This window comes from Gouania willdenowi, chromosome 22, assembly GCF_900634775.1.
Source record: "Gouania willdenowi chromosome 22, fGouWil2.1, whole genome shotgun sequence".
Taxonomy (NCBI): domain Eukaryota; kingdom Metazoa; phylum Chordata; class Actinopteri; order Blenniiformes; family Gobiesocidae; genus Gouania; species Gouania willdenowi.
Genome location: NC_041065.1, coordinates 30,644,203 through 30,665,957, shown reverse-complemented (window position 1 = coordinate 30,665,957; position 21,755 = coordinate 30,644,203). Strand labels below are relative to the sequence as shown.

Here is a 21,755-nt window from a genome sequence, read left to right as displayed (position 1 = left end):
TTCTTTGTATTTTTTTAAAAATGTATTCTTGCTTTTATTTTGTGTGTTTTTCTGTAATGTTTGTACATTTACATTGGGGAGGCCACATAAAATTAGATCGAGGGTCGCATGTGGCCCCCGGGCCACCAGTTGCCTACACCTGCACTAGTGGGCCCCTGGTGTGTGGTGGTAGTACCATGCACACACTGCACTGCACAGGAGTGTGCGTAGTCGTGCACGCCCCTGGGTTTTTACGCAGATGACGCACCTTAGCTCTCGTGCAGCTCTGACAGAGGTGTATGGATCCTTAAAGACGCAGCTGCGCCTTTACGCGTTTCTCCAGGTAGAGAGAAGGGGTTGGGGGGAGGGGTCTCTGCTGACAGTGGCTTTCTATTGGCTGACAGCAGCAGGTGGTGGGGGTAGCCTGCTCTTACCTGTACCTGAGAGAAGGAGTGCCAACCCTCATCGTCCGAACCAGGATCAGGATCAACAGTCTTTTTCTCCCCCTCCAGCAGCAGCTCAGAGAGGTACAAGTCCACCAGCAGGGCCTGGAGCTGAACCAGGGACTGCACCAGTACTCCCAGCATGGAGCCGATCACGTCGTGGAGTGAGCACAGAGTCAGTGAGTGGCTGAGAGGTGAGCAACATGTGGTTCCGTGGATAAGCCTTTATTTTTACTGTGGGTAGAGGCTGAAATAGACGCGCTTCACAAATCCTCCTGGAAGGTGGAATGAGGAAGTGACCTGTGGTGGTGCTTTAGAGAAAACACAACATAACACAGGTACACACACTACTACACAACGATCAGAGTCCATAACAACAACTAATAAACTCAAACCTGATCCAGGAGTCTCCGTATCCGTTGCGCACATTGATTTACGCACAGTTTGTGGATTCGAACCCAAACATTTCTCACCTGTTTATTAAAAAGCAATGCTGTCAAACTCATTTGAACTCATTTGAACTGATTCCTATTAATCCAGGGTGTAAAACTTATTTTAGTTCAGGAGCCAAATACGGAGCAGTTTGTTGATCTCAAGTGGGCCACAGATTTTATGCCTTAGTTTGCACTTTTACGTAAACATAGAATATTAAATATGTAGGAAACCAACACAATATTAAAGCAATAAGTGACAAATATCAGTCTCAACAGGATCTCCACTTTAAATTTCCTAGATTAGTGACCAATTTCTATTTAATTATAGGAAATATAATTTGATAATTACTATTTTTTTTTTTTCTCAATAGTTTAACATTAAAAGTGACTGTAATCATGCGATATAAGTACCGGGGAAACTGTGAGCCACTGCAAATATTGTTGACTTTCATTTACACAATGATTCATGTTTTCTCTTTCATTTTTATACTTAATCCTGCGGGCCGAATTGGATGCTCCAAAGGACCGGATTTGGCCCCCGGGCCTTAAGTTTGACATGTTTGCCAAACATACACAAATTTACATGGCTCACAGTTTTCCAAAACTTATATCAGATGATGGCGGTCATTTCTAAATGCAAAATGTTGAAAGAAATCTCAATTTTTCCCAAATCTTGCAAATATTTGCCAAATTAAGTAGAAAATTGGTCACAAAATCAAGGAAATGTAAAATATTTGTCATGTAATGCTTGGATAGAGTCGGTGCTTTACATATTTTACATGTCATTTATAACTGGGAGGTCAAACGAGGCCCAAACTGTGACTGCTCTGTATTTGACACCCCCTGGTTTATGGGATTCGAACACAAACATGTCTCACCTGTTATTGAAAGCAATGCTGTCAAACTCATTTGAACTCATTAGGACTTAATTCCTTCTAATCCACTGTTACTAAATACATTAGAGCATGTGACAAAAACTAAAACAACTAACTCCACATTTATCTTTTATGGTTTATTTTCTATTTCAAAAACATTCATTCACTTAACAGTGATTTTCTAATGTCAGCGCACATTCTTAGTCACATGTTTCAAACTCGAGGCTCGGGGGCCAAATCTGGCCCTGTGGAGCATCCCATTCAGCCCGCAGGAGAAAGTGAAAATGAAAACATGAATCATTGTGGAAATGAAAGTCAACACTCCTGGTGCTTATATCACATGATGATTAATCATTTTTAATGTTTAATTGTTGGAGGAAAAAAAAAAAACTCAAAACTTTTACAAGATCTTTTCATTTTCCTCAAATTTTTTGCGTAACATTTTCCTTAATTAAATAGAAATTGGTCACAAAATCAAAGAAATGTAATATTAAGATCCTGTTGTGTCTGATATTTGTCACTTATTGATTGAATATCGTCAGTTTCTTACATATTTAGTGCATTTATCAATCATTTTGAATGTTTATTTTTTAGTCATTTTGTGTATTTTTGTTGTCGTTTTGTATGTTTTTCAGTTATTTTTGTGTATTTTTACTTAATTTTGTTGATTTATGTTATTTTTTGTTATCATATTGTCTATTTCTGTCATCATTATATATTTCTTTTATTATTTATTATTATGCATTTATCTATGTTTTTTTTAGTCATTTTGTGTGTATTTGTTGTCATTTTGTAAATTTCACTGTTATTTTTGCGTATCTTTACTTAATTTTGTTGATTTCTGTTTTCATTTTGTTACTTTTTTTGTTGTCATTTTGATTTGTTAAACTCGAGGCGCGGGGGCCAAATCTGGCCCTGTGGAGCATTCCATTCAGCCCGCAGGAGAAAGTGAAAACGAAAACATGAATCATTGTGTGAATGAAAGTCAACACTCCTGGTGCTTATATCACATGATGATTACAGTCATTTTTAATGTTTAATTGTTGGAGGAAAAAAAAGAAAAACTCAAAACTCTTACAAAATCTTTTAATTTTCCTCAAATTATTACGTAACATTTTCCTTAATTAAATAAAAACTGGTCACAAAATCTAAGAAATGTAATATTAAGATCCTGTTGTGTCTGATATTTGTCACTTATTGATTGAATATCGTCAGTTTCTTACATATTTAGTTTTTTACGTCTACGTAGAAGCACAACATAGGGCACAATATTGTTTAAATAACTCATTTTTTCTGCATAAAATCTGAACTAATATGAGTTTGACGCCCCAGTTCTAAGTGGTTTGACCTCAGATTTTGTTGCCATGGCACTGAATTATTAATATTCTATCACAAGATAAACAAATGTTCAATTTGTTTGTGTAATTATAGTTTTTTTTTAATAATAATTCACATTATCACCTGACATCATGAGTTTGCAACTTTGACTAAAATAACTGTTTCCAATTGGACTGTAGTCAAATCTGAAGATAAAGCATATGATTTCTCATTGTTTATGTTATTACAAATCCAATAGACATTTATTAATAATTACTAATGACATATTACATCCTTTCAAGCAGGTATGGGTGTGTCAGGACCGAGAGCCCATAAACCTCAATATAATCCTGAATAATATCTGGTATAATTCTAACTCTTTAGTGTACGGATACATAAACACTAATTTAACAGTTTTCTACATGATTTTGCTTTTATACAAAACATGAATCATGATGTAATAAAAGTTTAGTTACTTTCATTTATTCAGTTTAACTGTTTTCAGGAGATTTACTTTGATCTCCTGACAAGCGATCAGCAGACGCCTCTGAAGAAGGCTGGCAGTTGACAAAACATGTAGATTTTCTGAAAAACAGATGTCTGAATAAATGAAACCTTAACATATTAGTGAAACTTCCTCTTTAATCCAAAAAATCCAATTTTATTTGATTTTAAAATCATTTCTGTGTATTTGTGTTGTGGTTTTACTAACACATCTGTTATTTTTGTGTGCTTTTTTGTCATTTGAATTTGTCTATTTTTTTTGGTTATGTTTGTGTATTTCTGTTATCATATGTTTCTTGTGTTATGTATGTGCATTTATCTATCATTGTGTATGTTTTTCTTTTAGTCATTTTGTGTATTTTTGTTATTTGTACATTTCTCTGTTATTTTGCATATTTTTACTTGATTTTGTTGATTTCTGTCTTCACTATATTCTTCTTGTGTTATTATTATTATGCATGTATCTATTTCTTTTGAGTAATTTTGTGTATATTTGTTTTATTTTGTAAATTTCACCTTTTTTTGCGTATCTACTTATTTTTGTTGATTTCTGTTATTTTGTTTTGTTTTTTTCTCTGTTATTTCTGTTTTGTGCAACTTTTGGTTAATTTTGTGTATTTCTCTTGTCATATATTTCTTGTGTTATTTATGTGCATTTATCTAAATTTTTTTTTAGTAATTTTGTTGTTGTTTTGTAAATTTCTTTATTTTGTGTATTTTTTTTACTTAATTTTGTTGATTTCTGTTGTCTTTTTGTCTTTTTTGTTGTAATTTGATTTTTTTTTTTCTTCTGCAACTTTTGCTTAATTATGTGTATTTCTGTCAATCTTATATATATTTCTTGTGCTATTATTGTGCATTTTTCTGCCACTTTGTATGTAGTTTTTACAAATGGGCTTTCCTTTGTGCTTCTGTGGCCCATGTGCAGGTCTGGATGCCCCCCTGCATCAGTACTCAGTCTCAGACTGGCATTTATCTGGCATGGATCTGCTGCAGGTCACCTCTCACGATCTGGAGAGGTTGGGGGTTCATAAGATCGGACACCAGGAGCTCATCCTGGAGGCAGTGGAGAAGCTGTGCTCTCTGGTGAGTCAGTCAACACTTGCTGTATTTCTTTCTTCTGTATTCATGTAATATCTGTGGATTCCTTTCAGTAAACCCTGCCAGGACAAACAAGCAGCCAATCAGAACTCCCCACATGACCTGCTTTGCTCTGAGAGTTTAGCAACACTAATCGCACACAAAAACACACATTATAACAGAATAACAGCTTAGTTTGTATAAGCCAGATATGGACAGCATTTTTCACAGCGTGGGCCACAAAAAAATATAATTATCTGATTATTAATGCAGGAAAGAACAAAAGGTTTTGTGTGTTTTTGTGCTACTTTCCTTTCTGTTATTTTTCTAGTCATGCGTAATTGTTTTGGTCTATTATTTCAGTGTACATGTATTTTAGTCATCTTGTGCAAGTGTTAGTTAATATTGTGTATTTCCGTTGTCATTATATATTACTTATTATTGTTATTTTGATGCATTTTATCTGTCATGTTGTGTATTTTTGTTGTTGTTTTATTAACATCTGTTATTTTTGTGTTTTTTTTTCTTCTTTTTAATTAATTTTGTTGATTTCTGTTGTTGTTTTTGGTCTTATTTTGTTGTCTTTTTTTCCCTATTTCTTCTGTTTTGTGTAACTTAATTATGTGTATCCATTTTTGATTTTTGTAGTCATTTTGTATAATTCTCTTACTTTTGTGTGGTTTTTTTTGTTTATTATGTTGTCATTAAATATTTATTGTATTATTTATGTGCATTTATCTTTAATTTTGTTTTTTTGTTTTTTGAGTGATTTTGTGTATTTTTGTTGTTTTGTAAATTTCTTTTGTGTTTTTTTTTAGTATTTTTACTTAATTTTGTTGATTTCTGTTGTCATTTTTTGCTTTTATTTTAAGATGCGATCAAGGGCGGGACTAACAAATAACCAGTAATGTTACCAAAGCAGATTTATCATATGTGCTTAATACTGTGCATACCAACACAGCAAGTGTTACAGTTAAATAAAACCACTTCATCCCTTGGTACCTAATTATCCTCCAGTCTCATCATTTCCTAATGGAGTTTAAAAACACTGTAACATGTTTTTAATTTGTCATTACAATATTACGCCAACATTTGAAGTAGAATCAATTTAAAAAAAAAAAAAAAAAAAAAACCCATGTGTGTCTCTGAAGTAGAAACACTGAACACATGAATCAAACCAAGCACACACACATTTATTATCGACTACAAACACTGTGAAAGGTCACGAAAGGTTCGCGTTGGTTGACGTGCATCAACATAACCAAACGCGTTCAACCCATTTCACTGATGATCACAGAAAACTGATGCTCCTTTCTTAGTGAGATGATCACACTTTGTGGCCCTTGGCACAGAAAAGTAATGATAGACCTGAAACTAATCATGTGTGAAAGTCGCTTCTTGTTCTTCCTAAGAAACCTTTGCATTTTAATTCATTTACTGTGAGAATACTGTACAAGAAAGACCGTGGGTCGTTTGTGATCAATGGGAAAAGTGTGTGTAGTTCGCTATTCATTGTACGGCTAGGCAAGGCAAATTTATTTGTATAGCGCATTTCATACTCAAGGCAACTCAATGTGCTTTACATGATAAAACATTCAATTGTTTAAAATCAATAAGAACATTTAAAATCATCAGTAAAATCAATTAAAATCATCAGTAAAATCATCATTACATCAACAACATGACTAAAAATCTCTCTCAATCATATGCAGTAGAGAAAAAAAGTGCCTTTAACTTTGATTTAAAAATGTTCACATGTGATGCTGACTTCAGCTCTGCTGCAGTTTGTTCCACTTCTTTGCAGCATAACAACTAAAAGCAGCATCACCATGTTTACTGTGAGCTCTGGGCTCCACTATCTGACCTGTGTCCATAGATCTGAGAGACCTGCTGGGTTCATACCTGACTAACATCTCACTGATGTATTCTGGACCAAACCCATTCACACATTTATACACCAGCAGCAGAACTTTACAGTCTATTCTGAGGCTGACTGGGAGCCAGTGTAAAGACTTTAAAACTGGAGTAATGTGCCCTTGTAGTGACGCAAGTCTAGCAGTTTTTTTGGAATTTTGCTAAAAAAAAAAAAAAGTACGGTACGAGTTTTTAGGGGTGGCAACGCGATACAAAGCTCACGCTAGCGATTATCAATATATTGGTCAGAAATCAATCTACGATAATCTATGACATAAGAAAAAAAAAAAGATTAAGTGAAAAAATAGTTTTTATTTTATATCTCTGAAAGATAATAAATTGAAAAAGTCCCAATTTCACCCTTTTCACATGTAAAACATTGTGGTGACCATTTCATACCTGGCTCTGGGTGCAATTTACAGTATTTTAAGCTATTTCATGACAATCTTTCTCCCCAAAAACCTACATTTTGCCACAAAGATCATGTTTCCGCATCTAACAGAACCAAAGTTATGGTAAGATTAAAATATGCAATACGGATGGTGGCCATCTTGTATTTTGCTCCGAGCACAATTTAAGGTATTTTAAGATATAATATTGAATTCCTTGACCCCGAAAACCTATAATTTGCCACTGAGATCATGTTTCTATGTCAAAAAGAACCAAAGTTATGACAAAATATCCAAATTAGCAATATAGATGGCGGCCATCTTGGATTTCTGTATTTTAAGTGTGAACCATTGGTTTTCTATTGTGGATCCCATTAAAAATCCCATCTTAGCCTAATATTGCTACATGTCTGCCGAGATAATGCTGTGTTGTTTGGCAAAATACTTCTAAGTTGTCAATGTTGCATTGGAAATATAATATATTCATGAATGGGACATCAGTGTTAAAATAGATCTGCTGAAGCACTTTTAATTCAACCGAAGGTCAGAACACACAATATTTTTCCTTCTCAGTTTTATCATCAGCTTTTTTCTTTTCCGAAGGCAATGACTTCGTCTTTAAACAACCTTGAAATTAAGTAGCGACTGATTTTCCACAAGAAAAGTGTTGTTGAAACCTTCACGAACCTACGATTGAATCTTTTCTCACCCAAGAGTCAAGAATTACAACAGTTTAAATGTGTGTTAGAGAACGCTGTGTAATAAATAGTGTGATAAGTTCTTTTAAAACTCGCTAACATCGTGAGATTGTTTAGTGTTTATCTGCTGACTTTTGTGTTTTGCCTCCTTCAGTAAAAGATTGGATATATATATATATATTTTTGTTGATAATTTAAATCAGACATGGGAAAAATCCCTCTGAAATACAAAATGACAGAAAAATACACAAAACCTCAGTAAAAACACGCAAAATGACCACAAAAAATACACAAAACTACTCCAAAAACTCACATTAAGACAACAAAAATACACGAAATGAAAGTGAAATTGATAAAAATGACAACAAATTCACACAAAATGAAGGAAAAATATACATAATGACGACGTAGATACATAATCAGAAAAATGTAAAAAGAAAATCACGAAATTACTCCAAAAAAACAAAAATACACAAAATGCAAGTAAATTTGACAAAACAACATCAAAACCATAACAAAATCACACAAAATGAAAGAGAAAAATACACAAGGATAGCGTAAATACATATTCAGAAAAAATATACAAAGGAAAAAGCTAAATTACTCCAAAAACACACAAACTGGTCATAAAAGTATGCAAAACTACTCCAAAAGCCCACATTATGACAACAAAAATACACAAAATGTATGTAAAATTTACAAAACGACAACCAAATCTCACTAAATGAAAGAAAAATATACACAATGACAACAAATACATAATCAGAAAAATATACAAAAAAAAAAAAAGCTAAATTACTCCAAAAACACACAAATTGATCACAAAAATATGCAAAACTACTCCAAAAGCACACATTGAGAACAAAAATTCAGAAAATGTACATGACATTGACAAAACAACAACAAAATCACACTAAATTAAATAAAAATATACTCATTATATAAATAAATAATCAGAAAAATGTACAAAGAAAAAAGCTAAATTACTCCAAAAACACACAAAATGACAAGAAAAAAAAACCATACAATACAATGCATACAATCGAATAAAAAAACCCAGAACAACAAGCGCACACAAAATGAGAAGAAAAATATACAAAATGACAATTTAAATACACACAATGACTAAAAACCACAACACAACAACACAAACAACAAACACACGCAAATTAAGAGACAAATAAACAAAACTCTTTGTTCTCTACAGTGTTAAAGCTCAAATACTTAATTCTAAATACTGACATGAATGTTGATCATGTGACCCTCAGATAATAATGTGACCTTTGAATCAGATACAATCACATTTTTGTGGCCTCGCTGTGATAAAAGTTGCCCATTTCTGACCTTGAGCTTCCAACAGTGACAGTGAAAAATGTCTTTTCTGTGATTCATCAACATTCAGATACAGTCTGTGAGTAAATGATGGTTTACAGGCTGGATTATCACGTTTTCTTGGATTTTAATTAGTTGAGAATATAAAAACATAGGATTGACTCAACTTCCAGTTTTTTCCATTCTTTGAAATTTCATGTTTTAATTTTGATACATTTCATTTTACGGGGGAATCCATAAAGTCAAAGTTGATGGTCCATTGTTCTATGAATCTGTGATAACCACATGTATCTAATTATCTGAATAATAGCCACTGTTATCCAGGAAGTTTATTATTATTTTCGACATATAGTCATCTTAAATATGTAAATCCTTGTTCTAATCAGATATAAAATGGGTTAAAAGTGAAGTAAAAGGGTTCAAAAGGTCAATATTGGCTTAAAAGTTGTAACGATTATTTTAAACTGGCAAATAATGGGCATGAAAAATTGTGAATGGGGTTAAATTGGCAAAAATAAGTATGAAATATGGTGAAAAGAGGTTAAAAGTGACAATAATGGGTAGACATATGTGACATTAGGGGAAAAGTGGTGGAAAGTGTTTATAAATACTAAAAAGTGGAAAAAATGTGTGGAAAAGCCATTGGAATGTGATGGAGAAGTGGCAGAAATGGGAGTAATGTAGCAAAAATGCTTTAAAAGGAGCAAAAGTATGACAAGAAAAAGTGATGAAAATAGGTAAGTTTGGTGTAGTTGCTGATAAAAATAAGCAACAATGGGCTCAAAATGTTCAGAAAATGTTCTTAGTTTCCCTAAAGGTATCTGGCGACCACCTCACAGTGTTTCACAACCCAAATGGTGTGTTATCTTAATGGTGTGTATGTGCTCCAGACGTACGGTATGGGTGGGGAGAACCTGCGCGGCCTGACGGAGAAGCTGCGAGCCGTCGCTCACACTCTTCAGATGGGCATCCAGAGCCACTGGCGCTACAATGGCTACGATGGACGCATCACCACCAAGCTATCAGCTGCTACACTGAAAAACGTTGTTGATCTCATCACCTCAGCCAAAGGCCTTTTCTCTTTACTCAACAGGTACGTAGCAGTAGTAGTAGTAGTAGTAGTAGTTATAGTAGCAGTAGTAGTAATAGTAATAGTAGTAGTAGTAGTAATAGTAGCAGTAATAGTAATAGTAGTAGTAGTAATAGTAGTAGTAGTAGTAGTAGTAGTAATAGTAATAGTAGTAGTAGCAGTAGTAGTAATTGTAGTAGTAGTAATAGTAGCAGTAGTAGTAATTGTAGTAGTAGTAATAGTAGCAGTAATAGTAGTAGTAGTAGTAATAGTAGTAGTAATAGTAATAGTAGTAGTAGCAGTAGTAGTAATTGTAGTAGTAGTAATAGTAGCAGTAATAGTAATAGTAGCAGTAGTAGTAGCAGTAGTAGTAGTAGTAATTGTAGTAGTAGTAATAGTAGCAGTAATAGTAATAGTAGCAGTAATAGTAATAGTAGCAGTAATAGTAATAGTAGCAGTAGTAGTAGTAGTAGCAGTAGTAGTAGTAGTAGTAGTAGTAGTAGTAATAGTAGCAGTAGTAGTAGTAATAGTAGTAGTAGTAGTAATAGTAGTAGTAGTAGTAGTAGTAGTAGCAGTAGTAGTAATAGTAATAGTAGCAGTAGTAGTAGTAATAGTAGTAGTAGTAGTAATAGTAGCAGTAGTAGTAATAGTAATAGTAGCAGTAGTAGTAGTAATAGTAGTAGTAGTAGTAATAGTAGCAGTAGTAATAATAGTAATAGTAGCAGTAGTAGTAGTAATAGTAGTAGTAGTAGTAATAGTAGCAGTAGTAGTAGTAGTAGTAATAGTAGCAGTAGTAGTAGTAGTAGTAGCAGTAGTAGTAATAGTAATAGTAGCAGTAGTAGTAGTAATAGTAGTAGTAGTAGTAATAGTAGCAGTAGTAGTAGTAATAGTAGCAGTAGTAGTAGTAGTAATAGTAGTAGTAGCAGTAGTAGTAATAGTAATAGTAGCAGTAGTAGTAATAGTAATAGTAGTAGTAGCAGTAGTAGTAGTAGTTATAGTAGCAGTAGCAGTAGTAATAATAGTAATAGTAGCAGTAGTAGTAGTAGTAGCCTCAGAATAGACTTTAAAGTTCTGCTGCTGGTTATAAATCTGTGAATGGGTTTGGTCCAGAATACATCAGTGACATGTTAGTCAGGTATGAACCCAGCAGGTCTCTCAGATCTATGGACACAGGTCAGATAGTGGAGCCCAGAGTTCACAGTAAACATGGTGATGCTGCTTTTAGTTGTTATGCTGCAAAGAAGTGGAACAAACTGCAGCAGAGCTGAAGTCAGCATCACATGTGAACATTTTTAAATCAAAGTTAAAGGCACTTTTTTTTTTTTTACTGCGTATGATTGAGAGACAGATTTATGGTCATGTTGTTGATGTAATGTGTTTGTTGATGATTTGAATTGATTTTACTGATGATTTTAAACGTTCTTATTGATTTTAAACAGTTGAATGTTTTATCATGTAAAGCACATTGAGTTGCCTTGTGTATGAAATGCGCTATACAAATAAATTTGCCTTGCCTTGCCTTACATTGTTAATTCCAGATATCAGTTCACCCAGCTGAGTGGGTACACCACCAGTAAAGACATCTTCACGTACTGCAAAGAGCTGGCAAAGATTGTGCACAAGGTAGGGCTGTTGGTTCTAAAGTGATGACTGCGTAATGAAATGAAAGGAATGCCTGTGTGACAGTTAAATGTATGACATTTTGTTTGTAAGTATGTCACATTGCCACGTTTACATGGTATTTTTTTAATTCAGGATTAAATATTCGGAATTAAATCATTCTGAATTAAAGTGTTCTGCTTCGTGTTTACATGGAAATAGTAATTCTGAATCTAGGTTTACTTTGAAAACACACGTTTGTAAGTCAGTTGCTGCACATTTAGGGGTGGCACACTTTTTCTTTTCACAATGTTGATATTGTTTCTATTTTCAGGAACACAATTTGAATTGTTCTATTGTTCTTACTCATTTACTATAAATACAGAAATAAACTATTAATGACCATACTTACATTTATCTCGGTTCAAGTGTCTAATAAAAATGACATATTCTTTGACTGAGCAATAAAAAGGACATTATATTGGCTCAATTCTCTGTACACATGTTTAAAATGTGAATAAAAACAAGGCAAAATGTGATCTGGGAAAATTTGGAAAACTTTTTTTTTTATAGCATTATATTGTGAACCACTCTAGCGGCCATGTTGGATTATGTCGTCACCAGCGCGTCATCGCGACATGCCGAGCATGCGCAGAACGACCGGAATTAATTTAAAGCGGAATTAAATGTTTACAAGATCGAGGAATGATTTCATTCGGAATTAAAATCAGAATAAACCAGTAACTTATTTCGGATTTAAGTTTAATTTGTAATGGCCATTTTCATTTGTTTATAATAGGATGACGATACGTTTGGATTTACCAGGACTAGCTTTATTTCTAGGAGATGTTTCTCATTGTTTTAAGGATTGAGTGATTTTAAGAAGGTATATATGAGCTTTTTCAAGAAAAAGATTGTTATAATGCATAATAAATAATACATTTTCAAGTCTGTGTTATAAAGAGAAATTCATATTTAAACCTTATGGACAATAACAAGTTATTTATCTACTATATTGTGTTTTGTAGTGGTGTGCTAAAATATTGATACTATGATATAATGCAATATTTTGTCTTGCCGTACGTTATCAAATACACTGGCACCAATTATCGATTTTTTTTAATTAATTTATTTTTTTAAATATTGCAACATACAAGACATGATGAAAACTATATATATATATATATATATATATATATATATATATATATATAATACATACATGATACACAGAGATAATGCAGTACATACACAGTACAATGAGACAATAGGTGAGGAGTGGATATTTGGAGAGTGTGTGTGTGCGTGTGCGTGTGCGTGTGCGTGTGCGTGTGTGTGATACACTTTGTTTTACTTGGCTGTTATTCCTGTGAAATGGATTCAGTGCAGTCGATAAATTCTGAATTTCTTCAGTGACACAGATATCGTGCTGTATCGTGGACGTTATTTCTTGCACTATAACGACTATCGCAGAATCACTGTATCGCGATATTATCGTTATTGTGGGCAAAACATTGTGATAGTGATAGTATCGTTAGGTACTGTACGTGGCGATACCCAGCTCTAGTATTTTGTCATTACAAGTCAGAAAACGTTGAAGAAATCACACTTAGAAATCAAAATATGGTCAGTTTATGAGGTCATTTTAAAGAGGATTTAATTGTAATTCTGAATTAAAGCTCTCATGTAAACATGGCCATTTTAAGGTGAAGAGGAACTACCCTATACCTACCAGCACTCTCCCATGAGGAAGTGTAACCCGTAGAGTGATTATCTGTCCTTTAAAACCAGCACTTATGAAGAAACGAGAAAAGCAGAAGCACAAACACACTCCCTGCGTACGTCTCACGCATGCTTTATCTTTACATTCCTGGCATATTTGTCGGCAGCTGCAGCTGGAGGAAGCTCGGGCTGAAATGATTTATTAAATCAAGGGTTTCGATCTGATCTGCTTGTGTGCTTTGAAACCAGTGGGTGTGGTAACTGGAATAGTTCTGACAGCCAGGGATGCATTTGTGGACATTGAGGAGTGTGTGTGTGTGTGTGTGTGAGAGGGAGAGAGAGAGAGAGAAAGAGAGGCTACAGAGGGGAGGACAGGCCTGGATATGTTTGTTGTGTTCGGGTTAAGAGGCGGAGTGGGAAGCGAAGGGAGGGAACCTAAACCTCCAGTTTCATGTGACGTTTTGACTCCCGTGTTATTTCTCCGAGCAACGGGCCGAGAGCAGCTATTACCTCATTAGAGATAAGCAGATATCAAGACAGGAGGGATCATTAAAGTTTATATTTAACCTCAGTGGAGCTTCATTTGGATCACAGCCCAATTCTCACCTCTGTGATTGGATTATCCTCCACCAGGTGATGCTTTATTATTATTATTATTATTACAAGTACATTTAAACTCACGCTACCACAAGGACGAATGCCAGTTTCTGCTTTTTAATGTTTGAATGGACAGACAGTCTGTTACAGTCTGTTATTGGCAGAGGTATAAAGAGTACTGATATATCCTACCAGGGTTGGTTACAATTACTTTTTCAACTATCCATGTTCAATTACAATTGCAGTGACCAGCATTTTTTCCAATAAGAATTAAATTACATTTTTTTTTTTATCCTCAAAAACTCAATTACAATTGCACTCTAAATTATTAAATTAAAATTAATCACAATTACTGAGCCTGAAATAAATAAGCTAATAAAAGTTAACTCTCTCTTATGAAAACAGGTCCTAAATCAGCTGTAAAATACTTCAAATATATGATCTAATTTCTTTCCTATTTATTGGTTAACATACTAGGCTTCCTAATCAATGAAAATATAGGTTTTAATATTTTTGGTGTCAATATACCCCGCCCTTGATTTATATATATTTTTAGATAGTAAAATGTGGAAAAGCTTGATATGAAACATAATTATGTTAATAATTGACTACATATGTGTACTAGAACTGTACAATAGTTTAGCGTTAAATTATAATTGCATATTTTAATAAAACTTTCATGGCAATTACAAAGTCTATTATCTGAACTCAATTACAATTTTATTACCATTATAACAGCAACAGATTTTTAAAATCACAATAATTTATAATTATGCCATAATTGTAATTAATTAGTAAAATGACTGATTTAGAAATATACTAAAAAAGCTAATCAATTACAGTAACTTGAGTATTTGTAATTGTTTTCACATCTGGTTTTTGGTGCAACTAAAGGAGAAATAAGCTGCACGTGTAATTTATAACAGAGTGAAAAATGGAAAAGTAGATTTTAGAGCTTTTAGCCTTGTTTTATCGTCTATATTTCTGTTTAATTCGCCCCTTTTTTTTAATTTATTTTTTTTTACAAATTATCCACAGTCAGTGAATTAGTTTATACATTAAATTATAAGTGATATTTCTATTTGTTTGGTGCAGATGAAGCTGATAATGTTGTGTGATATCAGTCTAAACATATATAAGCTGTTTGTTTTATTTACTGACTAACACCAATAAACTACTTCATCTGGCAACGCTGCGTTTCTGCAGTGTCATGCTATGAAATTGTATGACAAATTTAAATAAAACAACATTTTAAATATCCACCATTTTTTTTAATTTTTTTTAAATGGTTTATATTTGATAAGCTATAGTTTATTTCAAGTTAAAACAATTTAAAATGTAATATTTGTTGTACCTGAGGTTGATTTGAAACACCATATTTAGCTATTCTAAGCAAAGGAAAATCAGTTTTTGTGCTTATTTTGTTTAAGGATCATTAAAGTAAAAATACAGCAACTCTTTTTTTTAAAAAATTAAAGCTGGGATTTTCTTTTAAGACGTTTTGACGTCTTTAAACTTTAGAAAAAGTTCTTTTACGATTAGTGGGACATTTGCACACCATAACGGGCAATTCTGAAAATGTAATAAATAACAATGTAAGTGGGAAAGGTGTATGTTAATTATTTAGTAATGAAAAAAAAAGATTCATAACACTAAATAACAGCAACAATGATGGAAATATAAAAATATAGACAAAAAAATGACAAAATGGCAGAGAAATATATAAAACTACAACAAAAATACACAAAATGATTCATAACACACACAATAACAATAGAAATGACCTACTAAAACCTACTAAAATACAGAAAAATTACATAGAAAATTACAAAAGTACAATTAAAAATACATCACAAACAAAAAAAAACAAAAAATATATACAAAACGACAATAAAAACACTTCCTGTGTTAATGCTCATCATGTGACCCTGGGGATTAGATAGAATCGCTATTTTGTGTGATAAAAGTCGTCCATCTCTGATATAATGCATGTTATGTTTATTATTATGCTTTAAGGGAACAGGTCAGAGGTCACTCACAGCTGCTACATTAATACATTAATATCTGACTTACTGATGTATGAGAGTCATGTTGATCTACCAGCTGTCATCATGCCAACATTAACCTGTGGTCGTGCATGTGTGTGTGTGACACAGCGATCACGTCATCAGCTTAGTGTTACCATAGCCTTAATTCATAGAGCTTAGCCTGGTCATGGCTGCTTAAAGTAACCTAGCCTAGAGGAGCTAATTGGGACAAGTGGCCCCTCCCTCCTTAACGTTGGTCACGGCCTCTCATGCCTCTGGAGAAGCCGCTCCGCGCCGTTTACACCAAAGAAAAGGACTCTTCTTCTACAATAGCGTGTAACTGTGGCAGTTGATCTGTTTTCTCACACCCTGGAGGAGATCAAGGTCAGCTGGTGCTAATGGTGGTGCTAATGGTGGGATCCTGTGCTGCACTGGCTCACTTTGCTTTGAACCCATAAGGAAAGCCCAAGGGAGGGACAGAGAGCTTAAGAAGGAGCTCTGAGAAGATCGTAAAGATATGAAGTGAGACGGAATAAAAGACGGTATGTGACATGGATAGAAAATTTTCACAGTTTTAGTTCTGATCTCATAGAGCAGAGGTTTATTACATTATTCATCTGATCATTATTTATCAAGATTCATGTCAGCGTTAAGAATAATATACGTAGCATGAACACAGGAAAGAACAAAGCGTTTTTCGTCTGTTTTCGGTGTCATTTTGTGTTGTTTTGTGGTTGTTTTTGTGCAAATCTCTCATTTTGTGATTTTTCGTTGGTGTCTTGTGTTTTTTTTTTTCAAGTTTAAGTCATTTTGTTTGTTTGTTTTTGTTGTTTTGTATGTCATGAGTCATTTTGTGCATTTTTGCCATCATTTTGTGTTTTTTTACTCATTTTTTATGTGTATTTGTTGTTATTTTGGCTGTATGGAGTAGTTTTTGTGTGTATTTGTGGTTGTTTTGTGTGGGTTTTTTTGTAAATTTCTCTGTCATTTTGTATTTATTTATCTCTCATTTTGTATTTATTTATCTCTCATTTTGTATTTATTTATCTCTCATTTTGTGTTTTATTCATGGTTTTGCGTGTAATTGGTGTCATGTGTTTTTCTGTTGTTTTGTGTGTTTTTCAAGTCATTTACTGTATTTTCTTGTCATTTTGTTTGTATGTTATGAGTCATTTTGTGTTTTTTTTGAGTAATTTTCCTGTGTTTTTGTAAATTTCTCAGTCATTTTTTAAATCATTTTCTCTCATTTTGAGTTGTATTCATGGTTTATGGAATCATGTCTTTCTGTTGTCATTTTGTGTATTTATGTTTTCTCGTCTTTATCTTTCTGTAATTTTGTAAAAATTTTTTTTTTTACATATTTAGTTTTTTTGCTGCACCAAAAATAGAGCGAGGGCTTTGCATTTATAATATAACCTCCTGTTAAAGACGACGTCAAGGTGAAAATACTTCACGTCTCTTTAATTTTTAACTTTTTATTAGAACAACTTCCTTCTTTCTGGGACCAACTGTGGCCATTAAAAACACAAAAACCTACTTTTGTTTTATAAAATCCAATATTCTCACTTATAAATTAACTAAAATACACTATGATGTATCGTACGATTAATATATGACCAACTTTGCTGTAAAAGTTCCAGCACAGATTGGGGCTGTGAGCAGGGAACGCTCTGTTCTGAGTGTGGAACTACACTGCTATTGGATGACCTAGTAAAGAAGCAGGAGGGAATAACATCTCAGAGGCTCAGTTGCATCGCAGACAAGAAAAATCAGGAAGAAGCTGAAAAATGCATTAGTTATACTTACAGATAACAGATATCAGATGAATTGTAGCTGGAGAAAAGAAAACAAGAATTAAAGAAGCTAAAGTTAAGGCACGATGAAGGTAAATGTGTTGATAATATTAGAAAGATTGAAATTGATCAAAGCAGCTGGTGTGAAAGAGATCTGATGTGACCATGTGCTCCAGTCTTTAAATAGATGGTAAACAGAACTTCTCTGCAGGGGGAATCCGACTGTGAAAGTGTGCGTGTGTCATTGTGTTGCATACACGTGATAGTGGGGCTTTGTTACCACGACAACTACCACAGAAACCAGCTTTCATGCACAGATTGGTACTGGAAACCATTCATTAAATGACATCTTTATTTAAATGAACTCCATGGCTGGTCTGTAACTGTTGATATTTGAGGTCAGCGCTAAGTACTGTAGCTACTTGAATAATAAACCATTGTGTTGCTGTTTAGCTGCTTTTGGAATTTAGCTTATTCTACTTTTCATAATTGTTGTTGTTTGATTATGACTGGGTTGATCTGTTGCTATATTTACATCAGTCATTAATAGTACGACTACGATTGCTTCCATTCTTTGATTTCTACTGTATTTCAGGCAGAAATGAAACTGAACAGTGAGAACATTGTTAGATAATTCAAGCTTTGAGTTTGGATCCTGTTATTAAAGTTGTCTATGTTTTAAAGGGACGAGTTTGTAAAGAAATGGAAATAACTAAAAATCTCGTCATGGACACAGGAAATTATTCACATTTTTGAGCGCTGTATTTTTAACACAGGAGGTAAAAAATGACAAAGTGCTGTAAATGTAAGCTTAATAAGTGTTAAATAAATGGGTATACCTATTACATAATATGGGTATACTGGGAACTTGTGCTATAAGAAAGGTTCTGTGCTGTTTGGACTTCCAAAAGCTGCGTTATTTTTCTGTAATTAATTAATCGCAATAAATTCCCAGCCCTAGTATCTTCTATATATATATATATATCAACAAGTAACACACCATTGGGAGCATCTGCATCATATGAGAATTTATAAAATATCACCTGTCTTACTTATAAATTCTTTATTTTTATTATTATTACTAATATTATTATTATACTGTTTCTGTGGCACCTGCCACTAAAAGAAATTCCTTTGGTAATAAGACTTTTTCTGATTCTGATCAGTCAAAACTCATTACTTTGGCAAATCGGTAATGGAGAAAACGAATAAAGGTGTTAGTTTTCCGTTTTCTTTACCGAAGCAAAAGAGCTTGAATTTGAAAATCAAGGCGTTTTCCGTTTTTTCATTTTGGTTTTGGAAACAAATATCAAAAAATTAGTGTTTTTTTTTTTCATTTTTCATGTTTTTGTTACATAATGAAAAACCAATGAACAAATGATACACGGATTTGGGCGAACTTTTGCTCCCGGTCCGGACATAAAAAGAAGCAACGCATAAGTCACATTACTGGTGAATTGAAACGTTATTAATACATAAATAAATCAAAACCAAAAAATGGATGTTACTTAAAACATGTGGAACCAGAGGTGATGTAATGTATCGTTTCTTGTGATCAACTTCCGTGTGTGTTGACGGCTGCTGTTAGCGGTATTTATAACGTGCAAAATAAACATTTTACTGCCCTCAAAAAAGCTGCATTTTGTTTTTTTTTTTTTTTGCAAAACTGTTAAACAGCAGAAGTTCTAACATCTATTGTTCATCACACCACCACAGTCAATAGTCAGTCACCAGTTTATTTGGATACTATTTGGATCGTAACACATAAACGTGAGCAGCTTTATATGAGCTAAAACATCCACAAACATGAGCAGAAAACTGCTGCAATAAATCCTAAACAGTCCTATTGTGTGAGGTGACCTGGTCCAGGACCTGAGGAGGGAAACCAGGTGCAGCGGAATTCAGTTCTCGCTCTAATTTCACCGTAAATATCCAAATATCACACAAACAGAGCAAGTTAAAAAAAACAAAAAACGCTGCTTATCTGGTTTTTCTGTATTTCTGCTTTGGTTTTAAATCAGAAAAACAAAATAACCACACTGTTTGTTATTTTGATTTGGTTTTAAAACGGAATAACTAAAGAACGAAGGGTACACGTATTTATTGGGATTTTGTTTTTGTTAGTTTATTTTAAAATCGAAAAAATGTTGTCAGGCAGATTCTTGAATTTTCTAATGTTGGGATGTTGCACTATACTTAAAAAGTAGCTTTAATACTAAACTAAGGCCCTAAAATGTAGGTCCCAGTAGAAGAACAGTGGGTGAGCTGCCATAAACTCACCCACTGTGAGCTAACAAAGCTAACGTTAGCCTAGTAGCTAAATTTGAAAACACACCAGTTTTCTACCTTTGCGTTATGCTAACATGCTAAGCCTAGCTAATGCTAACCTGCCGGATAAGGACGAATGATTTCTCTGAGCGTCTTATTAATCTGTGTTGTTTTATTGGTTCTTCACTCCCGCTTGTTTTTTTGCTGACTCATCACGCCAACTAATCCAGACTATAGTGGACCTATGTGTCCTTCCCTTCCCAGCAGCAGCAGCAGCAGCGTTGTGTCACAGCCTTTAATTAGCCCAGGAATCCAGCCGCGTACCGTCTTGATCCCTTTGCTACATTTCACAGGGATTAGTTTTTAGCTCTTTACGTAACTCCTCACATCGTCACACGTCCCAGATTAGCTCCGCTAGCTGCACTCGGCGTGTGGCTGTGTTATGGAAAAAAATCAGTAAATAAATACCTGTGTCTGGTGTATTCATGACTCAGCATTATAACAGTGACACGTTTAGACAAAGTTTGATCAAAAACCAGAGAAGATATAATAACTGGGTCAGTGACGAACGGACTGTTTGTTAGCGTATTGTGTATCTTCTAGATTAGGATTATTTGTCTCTGTGATGGAGATTAGGGTAAACAATTAGGTTTTGCATTAACACAAAGCGACTATGTGTCGTGTACTATTTTAGTTCAGGGGCCAAAGTAATCTGATCTTAAATGGGCCACACATTTTAGGTGGAAAAACTAGCAATTTTTAACAATAATTTCCCCAAATTTGCACTTTGACGACAATATCCAAGCAATAAGTGAGAAATTTCAGTCCCTGCAGGATTTTCTCTTTTAAATTTCATACACTTTTTGACTAATTTTACAAATCGTTTCAGGAAAATTGAGTCCTTTGAACAATTTGAGATTTAAAATGACTTCAGTCGTGATAAAAACATTTTTTACTTTCTCTTGCAGGCCAAATATGATGGTCTAACGGGCCGAATTTGGCCCCCGGGCCTTGAGTTTGACACCAGTCTTTTACTGGGTCACTTTTTTACTTAAAATGTGATGGAGAAACAACAAAGATATTTAGGTTTTTTTCAGTTGTAGGTTCCAAATGCATCTTGGGTAACTTGACAGTATACTTTAGTGGGAACTGGGGTTGGGCATCGTTTGGATTTTAACGATTCTGATTCCGATTCTCAAATTTGATTCCTGCTCAGAACGATTCTCGAATTCCGATTCTTTTTGAGTTGTGCAGGTAAACAGGTCACAGGTTTTTTTCATGTGTAAAAGCCTTTACACAAGCCATTTTTAATAATTCATTTAGTTGATACAGTTTAATTTGTTTGCTGAACTGTAATTAGGATATTCAATTGCAAAGGTTCCCAACTGTAACTGCAAAAGTGAAACTTGCTGAAATAAAACGACAAACAAGTTGTCAGCGTCTAAAAAACAAAGAGCTACAGGTAGATGTGAAATAAAATAAAACAAACTCAAACCCTGGAACAGTCATGTGACAAATCAATTAACAGTTCTTGTTGAGAAATATTATTATTATTCTGGATAAAGTGTAAACAGAAACTATAAAAAATAGTTATATTTTGAACTTTATATTGTAGGGAAGATTTTATATACATAAATGTAATTGGAGTCTTGAATCCTTAAATCTGTTGATTAAAGTAAAAGTACCCCAAGTATTTTTTTATTTATGTACTATGT

The 21,755-nt window shown here is 33.7% G+C and overlaps 1 protein-coding gene and 1 long non-coding RNA gene across 4 annotated transcripts in view; one reads left to right on the top strand and one right to left on the bottom strand.

Annotated features, from left to right (window-relative positions):
* The first annotated feature begins 419 nt into the window (after positions 1-419).
* The window catches only part of cnksr1 (connector enhancer of kinase suppressor of Ras 1), a 44,944-nt gene continuing 23,608 nt past the window's right edge, over positions 420-21,755 (top strand). The window contains exons 1-4 of one of the 3 annotated variants that reach the window (XM_028438757.1): positions 420-616; positions 4,481-4,638; positions 9,856-10,058; positions 11,573-11,657. In XM_028438757.1, coding sequence (XP_028294558.1) covers positions 565-616; positions 4,481-4,638; positions 9,856-10,058; positions 11,573-11,657 — 498 coding nt within the window. In that variant the 5' untranslated portion in view covers positions 420-564. Of the gene's footprint in view, positions 617-4,480; positions 4,639-9,855; positions 10,059-11,572; positions 11,658-17,739; positions 17,865-21,755 lie in introns of those variants that run through there. The other 2 variants (XM_028438756.1, XM_028438758.1) reach the window with 2 other exon arrangements.
* On the bottom strand, positions 4,330-17,922 carry LOC114456781 (uncharacterized). Its single transcript, XR_003672880.1, has 2 exons — positions 17,786-17,922; positions 4,330-4,712 (listed from the first exon to the last, which is right to left on the bottom strand). It is a non-coding gene; the product is annotated as an uncharacterized LOC114456781 (long non-coding RNA).